Raw genomic sequence first — 26,693 nt, 5'->3', positions numbered from 1 at the left:
TAAACTAAGGATGATAATACCTTTCTTATCAGGTTATTATGAAGACAACTGCTTAAAAAGCCATAAAATCCCTTCACCAGTATTAGTTTTTTAAAAAATTTAATAAGGGTTTAAATGAATTCATTAGTTCCTTAGATTTTTCTTTTGGATCTCATTTTTTGTGCATATTTTAAGGTGTGTGTGTGTGTGTGTGTGTGTGTGTGTGTGTGTGTATGTGTGTGTGTGCATGTGTGTATGCACGTGTGTGTGTTCCATTAGAGGATGGGGTTGATAACAACCAGGGAGACCTTGACCAGGAAGCGAGTGAAAGGTTGTCAGGTCTTGATGCCTCTGACTCAGTTTACTTAAGTCCTGAAAGTCCACTTTCTATGAGTAGAAGGGCAGTATGGTCCCAATATAAACCCCAAATGGAAAAGGTGCATTTTTCTTTAGCTTCTTCATTTGGGAACAGCCTTCTTACCATCTATTACACTCATAAATGACAGTTGTGTTATATCAGAACTGGTGATTAAAAGAGGAAGAATCTTCTCCTTTAAAGATACCTTAAAAACAAGGTAGATTTCCATCCACTTGAGCAAGACTTAAGCACATTCCAGCCAGTAGGCAGGAGTCGGGGGCTACATTGAGTGACCCTTTACCAGACCCCTCCTAGACCTAAAATCCCATGATTGCATGCATATGTGTTGGGTTATTGTTGTACACTGCAGTCTAGCAAGTTCCGGCCAAGTACTGTAAGGCAACTACCAACTTTACAGCCTAAAGTACCATAGCTTAGGTCAGGGCTAACGGAATGTAGGAGTGACATGAAGAACTGCACATGTACTAAAGATGAAGAAAAATAAGGTGGGAAAATAGCAAGAACTGAGAAACAGATACCTGGGGATGGATCTCCTACCCTGCTCATTACTGGCAAGAATGCCTTAGAAACAGACACTAGGGAGAGTCCTGAGAGCAATGTTGATTGCTTTGACTTGGCACAGTCCCTCCAGTGACAATAACCCACAATAGTAATTCATAAACAACAATTGTAAAATTGAGTGTGGAGTTAAAGCTGTCAGGACTTGGATTAAGGTTGCTTGTAGATGAGGAAGAGGGCACCCCAGTGAAGGTAAGGAGGATTAATGATAAGGAAATCCATTGTTATTGTGAGGTAGGAGGAATATGTTGAGAACAAAGATGGGAGATTGGTACATTTTGAACAGGAAGAGTGCTTTTCAACAAGACTGAGAGCTCACCATGGGAAGCATAACTCATCAGACAGACTAATGCATGACAAAAAGTATATTACAATGTTAGAGGTGAGTTGAACAACCCTGGCTTTGCAACATAATCAGGAAACTCAGTATGGATATCTGTTACATTGGCCAGGATCCTTACAAAAGTTTCACCTTTGGAAAAGTGGCACCTCTGTGCCATTCAGAGTAGAATTCTGAAGTTCACCAATTAGTTGATTAATTTGACACATTAATTAATTCAACGCAACACAAAATTCAATTAATTCAGTAACAATACACATGAAATTAGAGCCTTGCCCTTTAGGATTCATTGTCTAGTAGGCAAGAAAAAGGCACAATCAGAAATCACACTACTACCAGCCATATGTGAAAAATGCCATAGAAAGTTGTGGACAGAACACTTTGGGAATTTACAAGGAGGGGGAATTACTTTGAATTGGAAGGATTAAGGAAAAGTTTCATGGAGATGGAGACATTGGAATTGGTCCTGGATGGATGGATAAGATTTTTGGCAGGTGAAAATGGGAGGGAGAAGAAGGAATACATTTTATTTATTTATTTTTTAAGTAAAAAAATTTTTCACATTTATTTCTAGTTTTCAACATTCAACAAATTTTCTCCCCATCTCTACCCTCCTCCCCCCACCCCAAGGAGGCATGTATTCTGATTGCTCCTTTCCCCAGTCTTTCCTGTCTTCTATCCCCCCTCCCCCTATCCCCTTTCCCCTTACTTGTAGAGCAAGAGAGGCAATACATTTTTAAGGCAGAAGAAATGGTATGATCAGGGACACTGAAGCAGGACAGCCTGGGGATGTGATCCAGGGATGGTGAGCAGCCTAGTATTTCTTGAGTGAAATGTTTAAGTGAAAGATCTAAAAAGAGTAGTGAGAGATAAAGGTTGAAAGATAAGTTGGAGCCTTAACTGTTGGATAAACTATTTGGAAGCCACTGACTTTTTTATTTTTAAATAAAAAGTAATATGACCATGGTCAGAGCTGTACATTAATCTTTGTTTAATATCATTAAGTAGGATGGATAGAACAGTAATTGGGATAGTTAGGAAGAAATATTTCAGTATTATAAGTTAGAGATGATAAGGAAATATGAGTTAAGGTGAGAAGAGCAAGAGTGGAAAGGAGACACGTTTGAGAAAGATCACTCTATTGGGACTGATCAGACTTGGAAACTAATTGGATGTGTATGTGTGCAGGAGAGGACAGAGTCAATGACACTCAGATGATGCTGAGGCTGGATTTCAGCTGGACTCCTCAGACAGTACTGGGTGAGTAAGAGAACCAATCTGGAGTCCCCCATCATTCTTGCTTTCCCTGTCAGTGGCTAGCTATCCAAATTGATATAACAACCAATTAAAAACACTGCTACCTGGCCTGATGCTGATTGACAAAGTCGTTAGCTAGCATCATTAGTGGAAACAAGAAGTGGAAGTGATTTTCTCACCCTACATTTTTGTGCATCCATCAGTATTTCTGAGACTCCTTCAGTATATTATTCTTGCATCTGGGGCATTGGTGGTAACTTGAAATACTCCAGAACCGTATATTTTAGACAATTTTACCTATATGGCACCATAGGAAATGATATTTTAAGAAGGAAACTCTAAACATGGTCTATCTTTGACGTCTTCCACATTCAAATGCGGAGTTTTTGACACAAAACCTTACTGCTTTCCCATGCCAAAATTCATACATCCCACTGCACCTTAGAAGGGGGATAATGATAGGTGAGGGGATTTGTTGCTCAATTAGGCAAACAACTTAGGGAAATCTGGCTACCTTTAGTTATTCCTTATCTTATCTCTACAATGATTCCCATGGCTTTGGTTTGACAGCTTTCTTCATGACCACAAAATAGAAACGCTTTATTAAATAATTTCAACCTGCTATGTGAATTATCTAGCTAAGGGTTATGCCAAAAGACTTGAATCTTAGCCATGGCTCTGCAAGTAATTAACCTTAGATAAGTAGCTTCCCTTCCCCCCCGCCCAGTGACTTAAATTCTTTTTCCATAAAACGAGAATGGTAAATGAGGTGACTTTTCAGGTTCCTCTTAATTTTAGAATCCTCAATTTTAATAGCTATAAAAAGCTCTTGGCAGATTAAGATAAAGGCCCAGGAATCGAAACACTTGACTATAGGACCATATAATGAATCAATTAATTTAGCATTTATTTAACCCCTACTAGGTGCCAGGTATTTTTCTAGGTTCTGGAGATTCAAAGACAAAAGTGAAAGTCCCTGCCCTCAAGGGAATTTTAATGAGACAGATAACCTATAGACAGATACTGGTGTAGGGCAGGGAGACCTGGGAAGTCCTTACGCAGAAAATTACACTTTCACTGAGTCTTGTGGAATACTAGGCAGTCCAAAAGACAATAGGGAGAAAGGTCTTTGCAATGGGAGCCGGTGAGCACTTAAGCCCTGCTAACTATTCAGGAAAAGGACTAGTTCAATAAATCCACAAATGTTTATGGAACACCTACTGTGTATTCAGCACTAATTGCCCTGCTCTCTGTTTGTTTGATTCTCACATTTCCCATTTTCCAATTGGGGAAACTAAATCAGACATCAAGTGGCTTGTCTAAAGTCACACAGCTAGTGAGCATGGGCAAGTTAGAACTCAGATCCTCCTGACTCCAGGGCCAGAACTCCATCCACTGCACCATTTAGCTTCCCCTAAAAGGATGCAGCTATGGAGGCAATGTGGGAAGAGTGCTGAATTTGGAGTCATTCAACCTGGGTTTGAATTCCCATTCTTCTGCTTACCTTTGGAAGATCACTTAAGCTCTCAGAACCTCATTCCTGACATCTTTCAAATGGGGATAATTTTTTATACTGCCTATTATAGAGGATTATTGTAAGGCTAAAATAAATGAGCATATATGAGGAATATTGCAAAAAATATAAATGTGAATTATTAGCATTGTTAGTAATAGTAATGGAGGTATCTATCATGTTGGGAAAACAATTCCACTAAGAGAACAGAATATTGCATATGTTCCTTCAAAATGCACATGAAAGGGTTAAAAAAATCCCAGCTAAACACCTTGCCATCTGGAAAGAATTTTGATTCTGGCATCAACCCAAGAGTTATAGAAAATGTCCACAAAAGAGGCCAGGGTAAGTACCAAGTTGTGTTATGACTTGGGAGAGTTCCAAGGTGTGGCAAGGTCCCACCACTCCCTGATTAACCCACTGTAATGTGGGTTATCTCCCATATACCCTTGGACCAATGCCTGATTTCTGGTACTCCATTAATTGTAGATGGTTATATCCGAGGACATCCACCAGTGAGGTATCCACCAGAAGAAGGTCCTAAAGAGACATTTCAGGTCAAATCAGCTAGGTACCTTATGTGGTTATAGGTGTAGAGTTGTATACATAGGTTGGTTACCTGCCCTGAAATCTGTTTTGTGTCAGGAATCAGGAAGAGGAAAGCATAGGACAATGTAGGTTTTACTCAAGAAACTGGTTTGAGTATTTGTACTCTGAATTTGTGGTTTCCCACCTATCTTGGTTTAATTCTTCACTGGTTGAATATAAGAGCTTCTTTGTAGCTAGACTGAGGATATTATCTAGGTTGCTCTTTAGCCTAGGTAATTTTGAGTGGTTTTTTATTTTCCCGCACTTACATTTTGGCTGGATGTGAAATGCCTTTATTGAGCTGTGTGTATTCAAAAACCTTCATTTGTTCAATTTCCTTAGAATCTTGGTCTTTGTTGTGATTTGCAACACAAGTCAAACCTGAGACAAAGACACAGTTGGCTTGTCTGACTGCAGGATGAATGGACTGATTTGGATGAAAGGATCTAGTGACCTGAATGCTTTCCTTAAACTCACCACCACCCAAGATTTCAGGCTCCAGGGTGATTCCTTGTTCACCACATTGCACCTGATTTCTGCTACCTACTCCGTGAATACTCTATACCAAGGATTTGCTCATAAGGATTCCAACATTTGTAACAGGCTTCCTTTTGGGTAGAATATTTTATTTGCACTGTTAACTGTTCTGTTTCTCAAGAATAGCTCTTTAATATGGCTTGTTTGTACCTGGAGTTCCACCATTACACTTCTATTCTTTTATTTTTTCCCCTGGTTAAAACAAAAATACTCATTTATAATTTTTTATATTGTCTTCACCATCAGGGTTAATCCAATGGAACAAAATGTATTGTGTCTAGTAATGAAAAAGTGAAAGAAAAGACAAGGGCAAGATGGCGACTGTGGGTTGGGAAAACCAAGTTGGCCTGGGCTGAGAATCTTGGGAGAAACCAAGTTGATCTGGGTCTAGAATTTTGATAAAGCAATCTTGAGATATTATTGGGATTCCTGTTCAGTATCTGGTCTATTGCTTGAGAATTTATTGATATTTTTCTACTGTCAGCATAAGAGTTTCAAGCATTATTAAAATTTTAATTCATAGAAACTTATAGGGGTCATATGAATTCAATCTAAGGCATTGATGGGATATAGCTATCCAAAAGAAATCTATTTGGCTCTTAAACACACTTAATAGAAATATGGAGAACAAACAAGAGTAAGTATAGTTAGGCCATACTCTTCCATAGTTAGACTGGATCTGAGCACCTCATTGTGAAAAGGTTGTTGTTGACAGATTGTAAAACATTGAGAGGAGGTCGTCTCAAGTTGTCTTAGAAGGACAAATGCTTTACACCTTCACTTTTGCTGCTCTATGTTGATATTGTGGTGATGTTCTGTCTGCTTGTGAAGAAAACTTCAAAAGCCTGGAATTTTCCAACCTACTCTTCCATCTTCCCAGAATTCCAGATCTATGTCATGCATGGATTAATTTAAGGAATAGAGCATACATAGCCTGGAGAAGAGAAGCCTTAGGGAGGACTTGAGAGGACTGTCACATGGAAAAAGGATTAGGCTAAACTATGTGGCTCTATAATGCAGAATGAGAGCCAGTGGGTCAATATTACAAGGAAGAAGTTTCTATTTTATTGTAAGGAGGGACTTTCCAGTAATTAATTAGAACTGTCCAACAATAGAATGTCCAATGAAATAGTGAGTTCCTTGTCACTCAATGTGCTCCAGTAGAGGAAGGATGACCTCATAGCAGAAGTGCTATAGATAGGATTGTTGCTTGGTTAGGAGACTGGAATAGATTACCTTCAAGGTCTCTTCCTTTTTAAGTAAGTGTCTAAGATTCTAGTATATGATTCCAGGCATAGGTGGAGTAGGTTGATGTTTATGTGGTAGATTTTTCTGGGGGACTGAGAAGACCCTAGTATTCTCTCAGAGTAGCTCTCCAATATGATTTGATTGTGCCTAAGATTCTATCAACGAAGTTTAATTGCTTTGCTTTGATACTTTCCTCCCTTGTTAAATATCCCATGTGTAACTCCAAGCCCAATACAAGGTTTTAGGCTTGCATAGATCTGTTTTAATCTTGTTCTTTTTGACTCATGACCCCACCTAAGGTTTCCTTTGGGAACATCAGAATTTGACATTTTCCCCCACTCAGAGTCTTCCCTGACAATCAAAATATGAGCCACGTCTATCTCTACAGAAAGAATAAAAGAACCCTTTTCTCTCATGGGAGCATTCAGCCTAACAGGACATCGAATACAGAGGATGCTTTATTTAACCCAATAAAGACCATAATAATAATTATGACTTGGGTTTATATAGCACTTTAAGGTCTGAAAAGTTTCTTACAAATATTATTGACTTGTTTGATTTTCATAACAGCCCTGTGAGTTAAGTGCTCGTGTCAACTCCATTTTACAGATGAGGTAACTGGAACTGAGAGACATTAAGCAATTTATTTAGAGTCACAGCTAGCAAGTGTCTAAGGTAGAATATGAAACCTGGTTTTCCTGATTCCATTCTTCTTTTTTTTGCAGGGGGGAAGACAGGGCAATTGGGGTTAAGTGACTTGCCCAAGATCACACAGCTAGTAAATGTATCAAGTGGCTGAGGCTGGATTTGAACTCAGGTCCTCCTGACTCCCGGACCGGTGCTCTACTCACTGCACCACCTAGCTGCCCCTCCTGATTCCATTCTTGATAACGTAGGTAAAATGCTTTGTAAACCTTATAGAGTTATATAAATGCTAGTTCTTCTTATACCATGCTACCTTTAAAATACAAAGTCCTTAAAACAAGGACTTGTATGCAAGTCCACAATATGAAAACAGTGATCTTTCCCTTTCCAGTGATCTCTACTCTCCCCAAGGACCTATATAGACTTCTAGACCCATAGCACTGGCTCTAGAAGTGAAAGTTCTCTGCGAGAAAAAATTGCTTGGGATTATGAATGTTGACTCCTTTTCCCTAGACATAGATAGTGCATATAGCTTGCAGCAGTTACAGAGAGCAAAGCCCAGATTGGTTCTTCCATGTTTTGGATGTGGCAATGGATTGATTGGTCCTGAAACTCTACTACTTGGTTCAGGAGGCTTGTTCTCAGACCTGCTTATTTAGGGACTCCTTAGTAGCTCCATATCTTCTTTTAGTCACTGTAACTTCCGGGAACATGTGGTCTCTTTCTCTCCTGGGGTGATAGAGCTCCCTAGAGGGGCTCTGGAGATTCCCAGACCAACTCTTCTCCAGTGAGTAGAGACTTTCTCCTTTCTTCTTTGTCTGTTGGCTCTGGCCTCTCCTTGGTGTGTGCTCGCTCTCTCTCTCTCTCTCTCTCTCTCTCTCTCTCTCTCTTTCTATCTCTCTCTCTCTCTCTCTTTCTATCTCTCTCTCTCTCTCTCCTCTATGTCAATCTCTGTTTATATCTATCTGTGTCTCTCTCTCTGACTCTTTCTCTCTCTGTCATTGTCTTTCTTAGTCTCTCTTTCTGCCTCTCTGTGTCTTTTTGTCTTTGTTTCTCAGCCTCTTTCTAGCTTTCCACGTCTCTGTTTCTGTCTCTCAGACTCTGTCCCTCTGTCTTTCTGTCTCTTTTTGTCTCTGCCTATATCTCTTTCTGTCTGTCTGTCCATCTCTCTTTCTGTCTGTCTCCCCCTTTCTGTGTCTCTCTGTTGTCTGTCTCATTTCCTTTTTAAAAGCCAAGCTCAGGTCTGTGACTAGCCATGACTAACAATCATCAACAAAAGTATTGTTAACAGGACAATTTATATCTAGTGTATGGAAATGTTCAATGCTAGAATGAATGCCTCAAATATGGGTGACAATGAAGACTGTTACACAATGACTGTTTTGTCATTGATGGTATCCTTATTAGTGGGTGGTAGTGAGGTCCCAAGACAATGGTTGAGTACATTTTCCTGTTTTTGAAAACTATTTAAAACTCCTCATTCAGTTATACCACAATGTGTGAATGAGTTTGTCTGCTCCTTTCTTCAGAAATTGTTTTGATAAGAAAGAGAGAGAACATGAAGGTACCGGACTGTTGAGGTTGGGGGTGAGGGATTAAAAAAAGGCAAAAAAGTGAGGTTGAGATCACTAAAGACAAGTCATCTATTTTACAGTTTTGCTGTGGGATAGTCCTGGAGTACATATATTACAAATATTTAAAAGTCATAAAATAGTTACCTTCCAGAGATCATGGCAAATGAGAATTAAATTGGTTGAAGGAATTGAGCAAGAGTAGATTGGAGAAGAGAAAACTTATGGGAGAACATGACAGCTGTGTATTTGAAATGCCTTCTGCTAGAGGGGGTAGACTTGTTCTGCTTGGCCCTAGGGAGCAATAGAAAAAGCAAGGGGTAGAAGTGGCAAGGAGACAAATTTTGGTTTGATTGAAGGAAAAATGACCAACAATCAAAGCTCTCCCAAAGTGGTATGGGCTACCATGGCAAGTAGGAGATTCCTCCTAATTGAAGTTCTTTAAGCAAAGGTCCAATAACCACTTATTAGGTATGCTCTCTCTCTCTCTCTCTCTCTCTCTCTCTCTCTCTCTCTCTCTCTCTCTCTCTCTCTCTCTCTCTTTCTCCTTCTCTCTCTCTTTCATTTTTTTAATATACAGTTGAACCGTTTGGTTCCTGAGATCTTTTTTTTAACCCTGAAATACTGTGATTCTGTAAGCTGCAGTTATTGCTAGGGTGAATAGGAGCTAATAGAAAATGTGTCATCTTAGGAAGCCTAGGAAAGGGGTCCAGTCTACAATCTATTTCATGCATTTTGATGGTCCTTTTGAATCTTGGACTATTTTAAAAATCAAGTGCATCACCATAATTATCATCATCAATTACTGATCATCTTCTTACCCCCCATGGGTAAGCAGCTGCACTTCTTGAGGCCTCAATTTCTCCTCCATCAAATAAAGGAATATATCTTCACAATCACGGATATCTCTTTCAACGCTAATGTTTTATTGTTTTCTACTTTCTACTGCTTCTAGGGCACTATGCTAAATAATGAGAATACATGGAGGTATTAGACACAGTGATTAGCTTTGAGGCACTTATAGCCTAGTGGGGAAATAGAACAGAGGCATAAAAGAGAAAATATAGAAATGAAGTGGTGTCAATTGCTAAATGGATGGTACAAACATTACAGTGTGGAAAAAATGAAGAAAATGGAGAAATTTGAGTATGAATTAGCCTAAAAGAAGAGATTTTCTGAAAAAAAGACTTGGTAGAAGAGACTTGAAGAAATGATTGCACACGACTTGTTGGTCTTTCTTACTATTGTCCAAATCCAGATAAAGCTTTCTATCTTATCAGCAGTCCAGCTAATCATTCTCTCACCTCTCCCATCTTATGTCCCGGCATCTCTCAGGACCCTTATCCTCCAACGTTCATATGACTCCAAGTCCTCAGAGCTGACTTTCCTGTACTTGCTCCCCCAGGGCTCCAGATCAAAGTTAATCAGTTCAGAGACTTCTCACAACCTTCAGAGGAGTAGAGGAAGTTTAGAGCCTAAAAGTACTTGCCTGTGGGTGTGATCCAAGGAATGGATAACTAGCCAGAATGAACTATACCATTCTTTCCCTTCAAACTCTTTATCTCTAAAAGTGAATTCTTGATTAATTGAGCACAAAAGTTCATAAGCCAAAAAAGGGGGGTTAGGAGGAGAAGTATGTTGAACAAGTCACCTATGTGTTCCATTCTTAGCTCTGTATGTTCTATGTGACCCTGGATAAATCACTTCATATCTTTTAACCTCAGTTTCTCTTCTGTAAAATGAAGGGAGTGGTATACTGTGACTATGCCATTTTGAAGCGCTGTCTCTAGCTCCAACAAGGACTGCCTATTGGCCCTTGACCTCCTCTGTGCAAGGTCCTATCTCTGAGATCTGTGGATCATATTATGATTGATAGTGGGTTTTCCCCATAATATTATTCCCATTTTCTAGTAGTTTTTCATTAGTAACTTGAACATTTGAAACACTGAGAATGTGAAAAAAAGAAAATCACATAATTCTTGCTCTTAAGGAATTTAGCAATATAGTAGAGGATAGTATTTTAATACATCAATGGATTTATTATCTCGTCGATGCTGGTATTTCCTACAAGGGAAAAGATTGCAACCCATACACTACTTCTCCTTCTATGAAACTCTTGTCTACTTTTATTAATTTTACACAGGGAATCCCCCCAACATCTTGGGAACTTTAGGTGTCTAAGCATTGAATAGACATGGATATGGCATGTGGGTTGTCCATCTGTTATCACCTGTTATTTTTAAAAAATTATTATTTAATATTTTATTTTTCCCAATTACATATAAAAACAATTTTAACATAATTTTTTCCCCCAGATTTTGAGTTCCAAATTCTCTCCCTCTCCCCCTTCCTCTCCTTTTTGAGAAGGCAAGCAATTTGACATAGATTATACATGTATCATTTTTTTTATTTCTATGAGATCAAACTGCCTTCTTCACTCATCCTACATCTTTTGGTGGTGATCAGAAATCATTGCTGACAATACCATGCATTGATTTTCACCCACCACTTATCCAATGTCCTTTGGTTGATCTGCAATAAGATTGCAGTTTTCCCTGGCTTGGATCCAGATAGCATCACCAGAGAGGAATATGGATGTTCAAAAGTTGGGTTTTTATTTCAAATTATATAACTAAGATACAAATTAGAAGGAAGTAACTGTGTAGAAGAAGTCAAATGTAAGGGGATGAGAAATTTCAGCACAAGATTGTTTTTAGTTGGGGAAAATCAGGGAAGAATTCATAGAGGAAGTGGAACTTCATCTATACCTTAAATAGGTTGGGATATAGGAAAGAACCTGTTCGAAGCATGGAGGGCGAGTTGTACAAGTGCTGTCCACGTAGCCAGGAGAGAGCAGGTGGGGGCTATACAAGGACTTTGCTAAGGGGACTAAAGTGGTCATACCTGTGCTTTAGGAATCATTGTAAAGGATAGATTGGAATGAGGAAAGATTGGCTAGTGAGAATGGGATGGGTTTTTCTGAATTATGAGGAAGTTTCAGTGTTTCTTCATTTAATGAGATGTGACACACAATTCCCAAGCCTCTATCTAGATGATTTATAAGATAAGGAGAGTATTCACTATTGTACTTTCTACTAGGTAATGTGCTATGCTTTCCGTACTTTTTCTCTGATAAATCCTAGAGATCTATTGGGGCAAGTTCTGAGAGTGACCATGGGAGGGTGGAAGAAAAACTATTCTATTAAAAAAGCAGGAAATAGGTCTTTGCTCTTGGAAATAGGAGTAGGAATTAGGGACCAATAGTAAATGGTATAGATGGAAAAAAGTTTCAGGCTTGAAGGTGATGATGTAGAAGTTTCTGTCTTTATGAAGAAGCTAGATGGCACAGTGGATAGAGTGCTGGACTTGGCACCAGGAACGCTTGAGTTTAAATCTTGCCTCAGACAATTATTAGATTGAGACCCTGGACAAGTCACTTAACTTCTGTCTTCCTTAATTTCTTTATCTGTAAAATAAAGATAATTGCACCTATCTCCTAGAATTGTTGTGAGGATAAAATGAGATATTTGTAAAGTACTTTGCAGACCCTTAAGTGGGGGTATCATCATCATCATCATTATAATTATGCAGACCCAACCAGTTTGTCTCTTATAACTGATTGGTAATGTATCTCTGGAGGGCAGTGTATAGTTCTCCTGTCTTTACAGAATACAGAAGTAGATGGAGAATTGCAAATATTCCCTAAGGAAATAAAAATATCCTTCCCTGGTGGAAAGAGCCAGGGATTTGGAATCAAAAGGCCTGGACTTGAATATCCAACTATTATTTCTTAGCTGTGAGGTTGGGCAAATCATGTAAATTCTCTGAGCCTCCATTTCTTTATATAAAACAGTAATGGTTTGAACTAGGTTAGGGTCTCATCTAGTTCAAAAAAATTGATCCTATGGTTCCAAGTCCTTACCTTGTCATTAGGTAGCTATGTGTTTTGTCTCTAAGCCTCAGTTTCCTTATCCACAACATGGAGCTACCTGCCTTGCCTGCCTCATGGCGCTGTGAAGAGCAAATGAGATGATGGATTTGGAAATCCTTGGCTAGTTGTAAAGACTTGCATAAATGTAGCTGTGTGTGTGTGTGTGTGTGTGTGCGTGTCTGCACTAATACTTTGGTGAATCCATGATCTCCATGATGTGGGAACTCCTTCCAATGGTGCAAATTGGAAGCCATTCATATCTTCTTAAGCTACATGATTTTTGTTCTTGTTCCCCTATAAATCATCTATCCACAGGCAATTCAAGCAATGTTGTAGTGGAGACCTTTTTTATCTTCAACCATATCCAACAGACACATGTTTATTGTTTGCTACCAGCAAGGAATTGATACAGACCGCCAAAACCACAACTTTTGAGAATTTGGAGAGGTTGGAAACTTTCCCGAACTAGAGTTCCTAGGAGTAGGCAAGCTATGTAGTTTTGATGGGTATCTTTTACCAATGTCTAAAAATAAAATCCTGAACAAGAGTCATGGGTCACCACCTCCCATTGCATTTGACAATGGGTAGTTGATACTTTGCATGGAAGTTGCCATCTTTTTGGTTGCTTGTAGCATATTGTGCTCATCCAGAAGGTGAGAGGAGGTGGCATGGAAAGGAATGCCAACTTCTCCATGGCAAATAGAAGGAATGGGGTAAGAAAAATGCCTGGAGCACTTCTCCAAGCACTGTGAAATACCAGTGGCTACAACATAAGAGGAATCTGAGGTTGCATGATTTGAGGTCAAAACCTTTGCGACTTGGAGGTAGGACCAAAAGACAGGAACTCTGAAACAAGGACTGTTTGGGCTTCACAATGAAGTAGTGCACGTCAACCTTTTCTCTTTGCCATTACAAGAACTACTTCATGGGAGAGCACCATGGCCTACCCTCCAGGTCAGCAAGAGGTATTCATGAGGCTATGAGGGGAGTATTCCTTAGGGCAAACCATCCCTGAGATATTCTTTTCCCCTTGGCTCTCTCTTCACTATTTGCAGAGTAGCCCACATCCTGCTTTGCCTGGATTGTCTTGGAGCATAGATTCCATTGGTAAATGTAGGTTCCCCTATGTCCAAGGAACACTTAGAAATCTTGTTGGACAGCAGAGAAGGAAGTGGCAAATTATATTATTGATTTCAATGTGCTTTTGCAATTGGAAGCATGCCAAATCTTTCAGGGGGCAATCAATCAGACACACCTATTCTTTTCCCGTAGATTAGGGAACTGCTGGTGAGTTAATTTACTTACTTCCTTTTAATAGATTTATTGCAGCAATAGCAAGTGACTACCCCTGAGAACACGCCTGCTCATACCTTGGAGCATATAAATTTCGAAGTGTCTTTACTGAGATTGACAGGGACCCAGCAAAATGGGCATCTCCATGTTCCTGGGGATATGGCTATTATGGTGCCAACTTCTATATACAGGTACTGTGTTACTAATTATGATATTTGTGCATTTTCCTCCCAAGTCCTACTTAGACGAGTTTTAATGTTGTACACCCTGATCATAGACTCCTCATTTTAGGAGGAATTTTAGGAGGCTACAGATGAAGGTAGCCAGTAGACCTTGGTTATGATTATTTACAAAGTTTCTTACACACAACAGGCTTTGAATAAGTGGGATTTTTTTTGTTTAATTGGATGAAAGATATTTTTTTTCTTCCTTGGAGAACTATAAGCAGTTGGAGCCAGAGCAGGCTAATTGCAATGTCACTGGATTCATTAAATCATTGTCAAAGGATTGTTTGGGCTTGAAAACAAAATAGCTGTTACAAACTTGTAGAGTATGTGGTTAAGGGATATAATATTTTACCTAATGCGTTTTGCATTTGTGACTCAAGTGGAAAGGATCCAGAATGTTTGATCTGATATAATCTCCATGATACAAGGATTGGCAGAACAGATGCCCTTGCTAATTTAATGTTTCTTAAAGACTTGTAACTTGAATTCTGCCTGCAGATATGTCTGTCTTAAAATACTTCATAGTTAGAGTACACACATAGTTAAGTGGTTTGACTGTCGAAAAGGGAATTGGGAACCCACCCTTGTGTCTGCCACAGCCTTTGCCAGACGGCCCAGAGCTAGATTCTCACCCAAATCTGAGTGTCAGATGGAATAGATGGCTACATTCCTACAGAACCAGAGGCAAGCCTGGGGAGTACTGCATTCTGTGATTCTTTCCAAGACAATTTTCACAGGGCTCACTAACTGAACAAGTGCTTAGTCATGTTCTCATTAAATGGGCATATTGTTTTTAATTTTGTTTTTTTGTCAGATTCAAATGTTTCACAACCTTGTGTGCTTATGAAAGTAAATAATCATTCCTGGTTATCTTCATCTGGAGAGAAAAGATCGTAGGAGACCTTTAGGGTCATGTTTCACCTGGCAAATTAATTCCATTAAGAGGCTAGAAGCAAACAATCTTCCCCACCTCCCACTGCCAAAAGACTGCGTGATGATGAGTGTGTAACTCATGTGTATAGATAGTGGTGTAGTCAAAAAGGCCGGTGTCCTGTCTGGGGGTGCGAGAGATAGATGAAAGTGTGGTTTTCAATATTTGTCATGTCCTCATTGTTGCTCTCCCCAACACATACAAATCTTCAGCGTCAGAAGGCAGTGTAGGGCCAGGTTGTTTCGAGCACAGGGGATTTACAGACTCTGCTTTAGTGGTCCTTCACTAGAGGGCACTAGAGGGTCCTTCACTCTGAATGGCAAACTCAGCAAAGGCCATTCCCTTAGAGTCAGAGTTTTCACATGAAAGCCCCATTATCCTTGGACTTGCCATCTAGGGACGTTGGGTAGGTTGAGTTTAGGTGAAATAGTAAAATCTCAACTCTCCTAATTCAGAAAATTGCTAAACCATCAAAGCTACTTGATAATGAAGAACAAACATCATGAATTCCTGCTTTCCAGGGTCAAGATAAATTGATTTAGGTATTTATTGATATGAAGGATTTTATGAGAACCTTGTCTATCATTAGCCAAGAGTGGAGTGGGACCTTATGGCTCTAAACCCTGTCCGTCATCACCTGAATATAGCAGGACAGGCTGATTCCTCATGCTTGGATACAGGAGCCTTCTGATTCTCCTAGGCAGCTTAACAGTGTAGACGTGTGTGTGTGTGTGTGTGTGTGTGTGTGTGTGTGTGTGTGTACTCTAGTGAAGCCCATTAAAGAGAATCTACCGCATGATGTGTATTTTTTTTAATCACAATTTTAGAGGAAGAATGACATTTTGGATAGATTACTAACCTTGGCATTAAGATATAGGTTTGCTTATTGACTCTGCCACTTAATAATTACATGACCCTGGAAAGGTCACTTTCCTTGTCCAGGTAACATTTGGAGATTTTCTGGGATAATCCACATTCTTCCTTGATTGTTTGTGCAGCTCTCTCTACCTCCTGAACCTCTGGCTTTAGAAAAGAGCTATATTTTCTTAATTCCTAACTTTGGAGTAGAACATTTAACTTTAGAGGGGGCAAGTGATGCAGTAGCTTGAACTCAGGACTTCAGGTCAGGAAAGCCCAGGGTTCAAGTTCTGCCGCCAGCACTAACTAGCCAACTTACCCTCACTGAAGTGCTCAAACTTTCTGACCTCATTTTTTTTCATTTGCAAAACGGGAATAAGAAAAGTATGTCTTTGATAGGGATGTTGTGAGAACCAAATAAGCTCATGTGCATAAAGTCCTTTGCAACCATTTTTGCTAAGTGGTTTTTTCAGGCACATCTGACTCTTTGTGACCCCATTTGAGGTCTTCTGGGCAAAGATACTGAAGTGGTTTGCCATTTCCTTCTCCATCACTTTTTTTTAAAGATGAGGAAACAGGTAAACAGGATTAAGTGACTTGCCCAGGATCTAAGTGTCTCAGGCTGGATTTGAACTCATGAAGATGAATCTTTCTGGTTCTGAGCTCAGTGCATTATCCATTGAGTTGCTTAGCTGCCTCTTGCAAACATTAATGTGATTTTTAGTTGTGAGTGAGTCATTACTATGATTATTCAAATGAGACACTCTTTTATTTGTCATTCTCAGCTCTTGTCTCACCCGCTGTGGCTCTTTGTCTCTGACATTTCCTTGGAGCATTCAGGATTTAGAAAGTATTTATTTATTATCTCATTTGATCTTCACAACAATCCTATCTGTTAAATAGTCCAAGTTATTTTATACTCATTTTGCAGATGTGGAAACTGAGGTTCACAGGAGTTAAGTGACTTGTCCAAAGTCACACAGCTAATAAGTGACAAAAGCAGGAATTTCTACTCAGATCTTCCATTTCCAAGTCCAGTACACTTTTCACAACTTAAAGTTCAGACTTCTACAAATTGTCAGGGAGGGCTCTATGCTTCACCGGTTTATTGTGTGCTCTTTATGGCCCCTGCCAGTACCTCGGTGCTGCGTCCTGCCCATTTGAGTCACTTCACTGGAATACTCATACCTACTCTTATTCTTCATCGACTCTCCCTTTCTCTTTACTTTATCCAACCTTTGATAACCTTATAAAAACCTTTCTCTTCCCTCTTGTCCTCAGGACTTATGTCTGGGAGGGTGTAGCTAGTAAAGCTGATGAATGGATATACTAAGGTACATGGATTGGATGGGTTAACATGTTATTCTTTGCCACTACATAGCCCTTTTAAACTGGAGGCCTGATAGAAATAATACCAGAGCTCACGGGTCTAATTCTAATGGCATAAACTTTAGGAATCATAGTGAAAAAACATTTTGGGGAAAAGAGAGAGCAGTTCACACCGTAAGTCAAATCTTACCACAGGCAGCTGCTCTCTCTACTTGAAGTGGCCCTGAATAGGGGAAGAAGGTAGAAATCCTCCATGAGGTCCCACATTCCCCTCCTGTGACTCTGTTTGCATAGTGTGTGTGTGTGTGTGTGTGTATGTTTTGTGTGTGTGTGTGTGGTGTGTGTGTGTGTGCGAGCGTGCGCGTACATGCGTGTGTATGTGTGCGTGTTTAAGGACAGAGATAAGAGGGTTTTTAGGGCAGGTCTCAATTTCCACACCACTCGCCTTCCCAACAAAAGGCTTCTTCAGGGATGCCCATTTGGGAGCCTGGGTTCAGTGGACAGCAGACAATGGTGGCTTCAATCCAGAATGGAATCACTACAATCTATCTGGGTAGAATCGGGCCTGCCAACACCAGACCGTCGCCTCATGCCGAGAGGCCAAACTCTCCTGGCCAAATCCAGACAGATCTAGGTGATGCAAAGGATACAAAAAATTCTATACTGATCACAAAACCTTTGCTTATTTTTTCTTCCTTCTGTCTTGAGAGCCCTCTTGACTTGTGGAATGTAGAGACTCAAGAGAACATCGTATACAGTAACAGCAATATTGTTTTAAGAACGACTTTGAGTGACTAAGTCATTTTGACTATTATAAACACATAAATTAAGGGACACGGGAAGAAAGGCTCACTCACATGTGTGTTACCCTCCAAGTCTGGTATGTTTTTGTCCTTAAAGAATAGACACTTCTTAGGAGGCTGTGAAAATTTCTCATAATTGAATTCAATAACCAGCTACTTAACACTTGCTGTGTGCAGAACCCTCAGTGCCCAACTCTGAGTGGGGAAGGGGAGGGTAGAAAATTTAAGTGAAAAATGAGTACAGGCTAATTATAGAGAGATACAGAATGTAGATGGCTATAATATCAAAATAATACTTGGTAAATATGTGAGAGGCAGCTAGGTTGTGCAGTGGATAGAACACTGGACTTGGAATCAGAAAGACTCATCTTCCTAAGTTCAAATCTGGCCTCAATTACTAGTTGTGTGACCCTGGGCAAGTCACTTAACCCTGCTTGCCTCAGTTCCTCATCTGTAAGAAAAGTTGGAGAAGGAACTGGCGAACCACTCCAGTATCTTTGTCACAGGGTCTGGAGTCATCATCTGGGGTCACAGGGAGTCAGACACAACTGAAACTACTGAAAAACAGAAATGCATGGGAGGTACAAACAAGGTTCAGCTCAAGGTCCAAGAGCAAAGATATTATTACCAACGTGATGGGATATTTAAGATGGCCAGCAAGTGCTAGAGTTGGGGATATGAGAACAGGAGAATGAAAGAAGGCAACAAGCATTTATTAAGCACCTAATATATGCCAGGCACTCTGCTAAGTACTTTACAAGTATCATCTCATTTGATCCTCACAATCACCCTGGGAGGTACGTGTTATTATTATCCCCATTTTCAGTTGAGGGAACTGAGACAGAAGTTAAGTGACTTACCCAGGGTCACACAGATAGAAAGTGTCTGAGACTAGATTTGAACTCAGGTCTTCCTAACTCCAGGTTCAATGTTCTATCTATTGTACCTCCCAATTCCCTTGCCTCTCTATACCTGAATTTCTGTTAAAGTCTCCTTGCTATCTCTCCCCAACCCCCCCCCCCCGAAAAAAACCCAAACTATAGAAACATTTGGTTTTTTGGCCTAGGGCAAAATCTGGCATTTTTCATTTAATGTTCTTGCCTGGATGTTGGCTTCCACCTTATACGTTACTTTGCATGATTTTCCCTTCTGTGTTTTGCCTTTTCTGCAGAGTCCAGCAATCAGAGGATTTAGAATGGGAAGTACCTTAAGGATCATATAGTTCATCTATTTTATTTTACACATGAGGAAATGGAGTCCCAGAGAGGTTAGGTGCCCTGCCCAAAGTCACACACGCAGCTAGAAGATAACAGAGTATGGATTTCTGCTGATGTCCTTTTACTCCAAACCCAATCCTCCTTCCACTACACCGTATTGCTTTGATAAGAGGAACATATTTTTGTGTTTCTGATACAATCCACAAGCTATCCTGACCATAGGACCAAAAGGGACTTTCTCCTAATATTTTAGATGAATTAGTTCCTTGCCTTTGTGGGTTTTTGTTGTTGTTGTATGCTTTTTTCTCTTTCTCCCTGGCGAACAAAACTAAAAATAACTGCAGCCTTAAAGAGAAGTGTATTCCAGCAATTTCCTGGAAGGAAAGGGCAGAAAATGGGGAAGACCTAGAGAAATCCATTCTCACTATTACGATGTGTCAGCAAGTTCTGATAGCAAAGATTATTAACTTCATATAGTGATGAGCTCCATTCCCAATTACAATACTCGAAGGCTCTCAATTCAATAAATATTTATTAAGCACGTACTACAGAAAGAAATAAGAAAAAGGGCAGTCCCTTTGTCCTCAGGGAGCTTACTTACAATCGATTGGGGAAAGACAACACACAAAAGGAAGCTGAAAAGCGTAGGTGGAGGGAGCTGGAAGGGACATTTGAGGGCATCTAGTGCAAGCCCTTAATTTTATAGTTGAGGATATTGAGGCCCAGAGAGTAGAAAGCTATTTACCCAAGTTCATACAATTAGTTAATGGCAGAGTCTCAGTTTCCTAGTTTGTAAAATGGGAATAATTATACCTGCCCTGCCACTTTCGGTGAGTGGTTGTTATATAAAGATCATGTAATCCATTGACCAGTAAATATTGATTGTACCTACTACCTTCCAGGAGATCTGCTAGGTTTGGGGGCTTCAAAGGCAAAAACGGAACAATTTCCACCCTCAAGAAGTTTGTGGGTTATTTGGGGAAACAGCATGCATGTATAGAAGGAAATGCAAAAATATATACACAGTAAATACAAGTAAATGGAGTAGGAGAGACACAGGACTAATAACTGGGGGGACTGGAAAAGACAATGAATGTGAAAGTTTTTTGAAAAATTTAAGACTCTATAAAAATGTAAGGGATGATTGTGATTAGTAGTCATCATTATCAATGATTGATTTAAGAATTATGATCAATTATCAATGTTATTTCATTGTTAGTGATGACCAATCATCATTATTCATCATCTGAATTAAGCATTTGAAAGAAAGGCAAATAGTCATTTCACGTTCTTTCAAATACGTCTTTTCAAGGTAGTAGAAAAATTGGGAAGTCATTTCACATTCTTTTTCCGGGTCCTTTATGATATTCCCATGGAGCCCAGTAGGATGAAGGAATCCGATGCTCTATGACTCTGAATACAGACTGTAGCTACTTGGATTGAGACATAAACCCAGCTATGGGGAGCTGGGGTAGGGAGGGGTGTCACTAGTTGCTGTAGATTCTTCTTTACAGAGGCTTATGCCGTGTATCCATTAGGGTGGAATGTCTAGCCCACCCCAACAGGCTGGGTCTAAAGAGGAAGAGGAAACAGATAGAGATGGAAGCATCCCCCTCCCACTTTTTTATAGCCATGTGGTTTGATAGCCAATGAGTTTATCTTTACCAGCCTGTCTTAATCCCCTGTGAGATTGTTGTCTCCTGTCAGGCAGTTAGGCAGAGTGGATCGAGCCCCTGCCTTGCAGTAAAGAAGGCCCGCATCTGAATCCTTCCTCATTGGCTTAACTATATGACCAATGCAAGATACACATCAGCCTCAGTTTCCTCGTCTGGAAAATGGGGATAATGATAGCACTTACTACACGATTGTTGTGGGGACCAGAAAAAAGGACTCTGCAAACCTGGAAGAGTTATATAAATGCCAAAATAAATGATGCTGATGAGGCTGATGGTATAGATCCTGGGTGAACAGAATTTGCCCCAGGGTGTCGACATGGGTGGGGTTAGGGGGAATGCCGTGCTTTTTTCACTAGGTGACCCACTACTATGCTAGTACCTTGCTCTGTGGTTCTCCTTGTCTGGGGCCTCAGCACAAGGTCAGCCAGCCTTCTGCTCTTCGTTAGTAAGAACACCCATAGTCATGTTGGGAGTAGGGGATGAGATGAGATTAAATTTAATTTTAATTTTTCTCTTCTGAAATTCTGGGGACCACCATGGACACACATCTAATTCTCTCTGTGCTGTAATTACAGTACCGGAGTCTCTTTTGTCATTTCATTATTGATTAGACAGACATGACGGATCTGATCACTAAAAGGAAGGTGAATTCAGGATAATTGAAAAAAAAAAGGTACCAGGGAATGGTTAATAAAAAATACCTCCTGCCTCATTCACGGGAGAGAGGGGGAGAACTTCTAATAGAGACCATTGTATCCATTGTCCCAGCATTTAGTGCAATGTCTGGCACACAGTAGGGGCTTGGTAATTAATTGTTGAGAGATTGATTGTTCAATTCAGTTTGTGTATTAGATGTTTTGGCTTAGGTTTTCTCTATCATACTGGAGGGTTAAGTCTGGGGGGAGGGTGGGAAAAACAAAAGGTGTCAATGAAAAGTATTAAAGAAGAGAATGCTATAAAAAACAAAGGGCCTTGAGTACAAATGAACTTCATCGTTTCTACTTCCTCTGTTCTCTTTCCACCTTGCACCAGGATGTCCTCATAACAGGTCCACCTTTCTGCACTCCATCCTTTTATGTTCTTACAGAGTAGTTGTGCTGGGGTGACAGAGATGGGCTTTGAGAATAACATTTTAGATCATGAAAAAGTGGAGTTTTATTCAGATTCTGGAGAACCCTAAAATGTGGTTCTTAGCTTTCTTGTCAAAAGGAAGAAATTTAGGTGCCCAAGAAGCTCTTAAGATAAGTTATGTAATTTTTTTTTTCCTTTTTCCTTCCAGGAGCTGCTGAGAGTACCACAAATGGTAAGTCTTTTTTATGTGCATTCACATAGAACTGGTTATAGTAAAGGACTTTTGCCTCATTAGATTTTGTGGCGGTCTAATTTTGTACCAAAGATAAATCTGGGAGCAGTGGAAATTATCCCTCTCCAAAAAAGGAATCCTTTGCTTCCCCACTCCAATCTTGAATTTTTCATTTTTCATTCTCAACTTAAACACTAAATAGGCTGAGCATGGAGACCTATACCTCTAGGCAGCATGGGATAGTTAGTGGATAGAACACTGGACTTGGCGTCATGGAGACATATGTTTTCCTCTAGACTCAGACACTTGCTAACTGTGTGATCCTGGGCAAGTAATCTCGAACCCTGGTTACCTCATCTGTAAAATGAAGGGGTTGGACTCAATGACTTCTAAGATCGCTTCTAGCTCTAAAATCTATGATCCTTGTTCCTGGGGAGCCTGGGATTGGCGGATCTCTTGATCTCAGGAGTACTAAGCTGCAGTGAGCCAATACCAATTGGGTGTGTGCAACTAAATCTGGCACCAGTGTGGGAATGAGGGCCATGAGACTTCCAAAGGAGAAATGATCACTGGTGCTGTTAGGCCTGTGAATGACCATTGAATTTCCATCTTGGGCAAGATAAAGAGACCCAGTCTCCAAAGATGAACAAACAAACAAATCAAAAACAAATCAAAAAGCAATCACCACAGCAAAAAAAATCCCACCCAATAACATGAATGTTTCCATATACATAAACAGAAGAAGAGGATTGATTGTAAATGAAACCAGATTAGTGGGGAGAAAAAATATACAGAATTTTTTCCAAAAGGCATATAATAAATTCAACTTGTTACCTTCAAAGTTGTAAGATTTAAAATACTATTTCTGTAATTAGGCATCTCTCTTAGCATATTTAAAACAGAATTTAACTGATCAAAATTCACTAAACTCACAACTTCTCAGAAAATCTTTATTTTTAGATTGTAGGGATTTCTTGACTAATTAGAGGTCTGAAAATGGAGCTAGTTGAATTTATTCTCCATTCTTGTTTGCATGAGCAGCTGAAACATTTAGCTTTGTGGAAACAACGGATACTCCAGCGTCTGCTGGTAAGTCCTAAACTTCATCAAGTAGTTCTGTCCATGTTCTTCTCTAGAGGTCTCTATAGGATGACTGTCCATCATTCTGACTGTATTTAAAATTTAGAATGGATCTCCTTGTAGAGAAAACTGTCCTCTCAGACTCCTCCTTGGCTGGACCCCTCTCTTTCCAGAGGCATATCCGCTGGTGTGGCAAAGAAGATGAGAAGTGCAGACACTTCACGGAGGGAACATTTGAATTTGATCAAAAGTCGCTAGAGGAGAACGAATTTATTCTTTCTCTCAGTCTCCTCTCTTTTCTATCTCTGTCTCTGTCTTTGTCTCTTTTTCTCTGTTTCTATCACCCCATCTATCTTTCTCTTTTTCCTTCCAGAAACAACTTTCCCAGCTACACTATTCATTTTTTGAAATGCACATCCATTGATAAGTTTCTTTCCTAACCAAACCGACAAATCTAACGTTCCACCTGTTCAGGGGCAGTTTTTCTTAGCAGCCTCAGGCCAAGCTTGCTTCCACTTAAAGTAGTTTCTTTCTATGGCCCAAAATTAGTCTGAAATTTTTCCATACACAATTGATTCTCACAATTTTTTTTTCTAATTGATAGGGCATCTGATGTATCCTATGGGATTATCACTTTTAGTTAGGAAGAAGACCCTACCTTTCTCCAAAGTCTCACTAACTTTAAAGATGAGAATCAAGCTTTATCAATCTTTGACCTGCTTCCCTCCCATCACAGCGCTCAAATCTGAGCATTGTGTAAAAAGCCTTGGAATTATGGCCTAAGGACACAGGTTTAAGCTCAGAATTGCTAGTTTTCTGACCCTGGGCAAACAATTTCCACCTCTCTATCTCAGTTTCCTGATCTTTAAAATGGAGGTACTAGTATCTTTACTTTTAAACTGAGAGGGTTGCCCCAAAGAAAATGCTGTATAAACTGTAAGGGCCCCTGAGAGTGTAGGCTTTTCTTGTTCAATCAGATTTGGTTGTGGGAAGAATTCCTGACTAGAGCACCAAAGAAAAAGATTGGTTGGTGCATACCATTGCAAGAACTTTAGGGAGCAATGCAGAAATAGCAACCTCTTATTCACAAGTTCTAACTTATGAGGAGTCCTCTCTCTTGGGTCCCTGACCATTCTAACTTGTCTACAAGTCAAAAAAGAGTTATCCCCTTGAAATTCAATTGAAACAAGTTGAAGCTGAGTTAGTTTCCTTCCCATCTGTGTCCAATGCAGGTTTGCTTCTGAGACTAGTCAATGGAGAGAACAGGTGTCAGGGTCGAATTGAGGTTCTTTACCAAGGACACTGGGGTACTATTTGTGATGATGGCTGGGACACAAGAGATGCCAACGTCGTCTGCAGGCAGCTTAAATGTGGCTATGCAGTATCAGCCCCAGGAGGTGCCCGATTTGGTGAAGGCTCTGGAAACATTCTCCTGGATGAAGTGAATTGCTCTGGGACAGAGTCCTACCTGTCTAATTGCCCTCATCATGGGTTCTATAACCATGAATGCGGCCACAGAGAAGATGCTGGAGTTATTTGCTCTCACTCAGGTAGCGTTGTTTGTCGTTCAGTCATTTCAGTCTGAGTGTACAATTCTTCATGATCCCATTTGGGGTTTTCTTGGCAAAGATACTGTAGTGGTTTGCCATTTCCTTCTGCAGCTCATTTTACAGATGAGGAAACTGAGGCAAATAGGGTTAAGTGACTTGCCCAGGGTCACAGAGCTAGTAAGTGTCTTAGGCCAGATTTGAACTTAGGACGATGAGTCTTCCTAACTCCAGGCCACTGCATCACCTAGCTGGCACACTTAGATAGTATCTCTCTGCAAACAATTTCTTCTGTTTTCATGGGCAGCATTTCCTGAAGGGGATGATTCAGTGATATTCTTGCTTCACCAAGAGGACTCTCTTTATACTTCCTTTTGCCTTGTCTCTCTTATAGCAGGCTCTAAAGATTTTCATACAAGGCCTGATAAGTCTGATTTTGTTCACTGACATCATGGCTTCCTCACTGAATATAGTGGGGCTTTCTTCCCTGGAGCTGCTTTCAGGAATGGTGCTCCTAAGCTTGCAGTGATTTCCAGCTGATGAACTTAGAATATGCCAAGATCTTGAAATCATGTCCCAAGCAAGGCTCAATACTTACTCCTCCTCCTGACAATAACAAGACTGATTTCATGGCATCTTGTTAGTGGCAGTACTTATTTTTTATTGAGTTTTACTTTTAGTACTTTTAATTTTTAAAACACCAGCTACAAAGGTAAAAAAGATTCCTTTTTCTGTTTAATTTTGGTTTTCAGGATAGGATAGGGCCTAGATGTGATTTTATTGGTAGAGAGAATTTGCAGAGGCATCTACCTCTACCAAAGCAAGTCAATTTATATACAATCTTGGGGAGTTGCCTGGGGCCATAACTTGCTCAAGGTCACACAGCCAATATGTGTCAGATGTGGGACTTGAACCCAGGTGTTCCTGACTGGGAGGGTACCTCACTCTCCATTGTTCCATGCCCTATGTCAATTTTGATTATAAAGGTTTACTTTTTATTTTTAGAAAATCACGTATAGACTAGTGATTGTTTCTATCAACGTAGACCCTAGACAGGTCACATAACTAGTGAGGATCTGAGGTGTAATTTAGACTCAGGTTTTTCTGACTTGGACTCAATTCATTGTGTCACAAGGTATCCACTGGACCACTTTACTTTTTCTTCCCTTCAAGAGAAACTCTTCTGAAGACCATATTTGTCATTCTTAATAAGAGAGTTAGTAATTTTTTTTGGGTGGGTGTAATGGATATGAGACTGAATTAAAATTTTTTTCTTTTAGCAACAATAGCCAGTTCAACTATTTCTCGGAAAAGGAAACCAATGGTCATCGAATAAGTAATTCCTTCTATATCACCATTCCTCTGTATGAATTTGATTCACAAGATTAACACAAGAGATATTAAATAGAAGCACTGCACTTGTTTTGTTTTGTTTTTGGCTTAGAAGGGGGTAAATTCATTTCAATTAAATTCGGTATACTATATATTTATTGAACTCTTCATTATGTGTAAAAACTTGTACTTGATGCTAGAGATACAAAGACAGAAGAAATGATACCCTTCCTGCTGTAAAGGGGTTGTATTTTACATATCCAAATCCAAATCAAAACTAATTATTGGGGAGAAGGATACATAGGGAGATCAGAGTGGTGGTAGCTGACCTGAAGCCTAAGGACAAGTATTCTGATAGCCAGATATGAGGACCAAGTGCATTCCAGGCACAGGGAATAGCTTGCTTGTGTGAAGGTATGTTGTTGTTTGTCCTTCTTTTTTAAAGAGAACCAATGATGTTGCAGGTAATTTCTTGACTTGTGCATAAAATTGGATTTAAGTGAGGTAGAGTTGTACAAAGTTGTTAGCCTCATTCTCTTCAAAGTCCAGTG

General features: G+C 39.9%; 1 protein-coding gene across 1 annotated transcript in view; it reads left to right on the top strand.

Annotated features, from left to right (window-relative positions):
• The first annotated feature begins 13,931 nt into the window (after positions 1-13,931).
• DMBT1 (deleted in malignant brain tumors 1) overlaps positions 13,932-26,693 on the top strand; it is a 69,537-nt gene continuing 56,775 nt past the window's right edge. The window contains exons 1-3 of the mRNA XM_036735229.1: positions 13,932-14,030; positions 22,160-22,183; positions 23,225-23,272. Coding sequence (XP_036591124.1) covers positions 13,973-14,030; positions 22,160-22,183; positions 23,225-23,272 — 130 coding nt within the window. The 5' untranslated portion in view covers positions 13,932-13,972. The remainder of the gene's footprint in view (positions 14,031-22,159; positions 22,184-23,224; positions 23,273-26,693) is intronic.

This window comes from Trichosurus vulpecula, chromosome 8, assembly GCF_011100635.1.
Source record: "Trichosurus vulpecula isolate mTriVul1 chromosome 8, mTriVul1.pri, whole genome shotgun sequence".
NCBI lineage: Eukaryota > Metazoa > Chordata > Mammalia > Diprotodontia > Phalangeridae > Trichosurus > Trichosurus vulpecula.
This window is presented reverse-complemented; position numbering and strand designations above follow the sequence as displayed.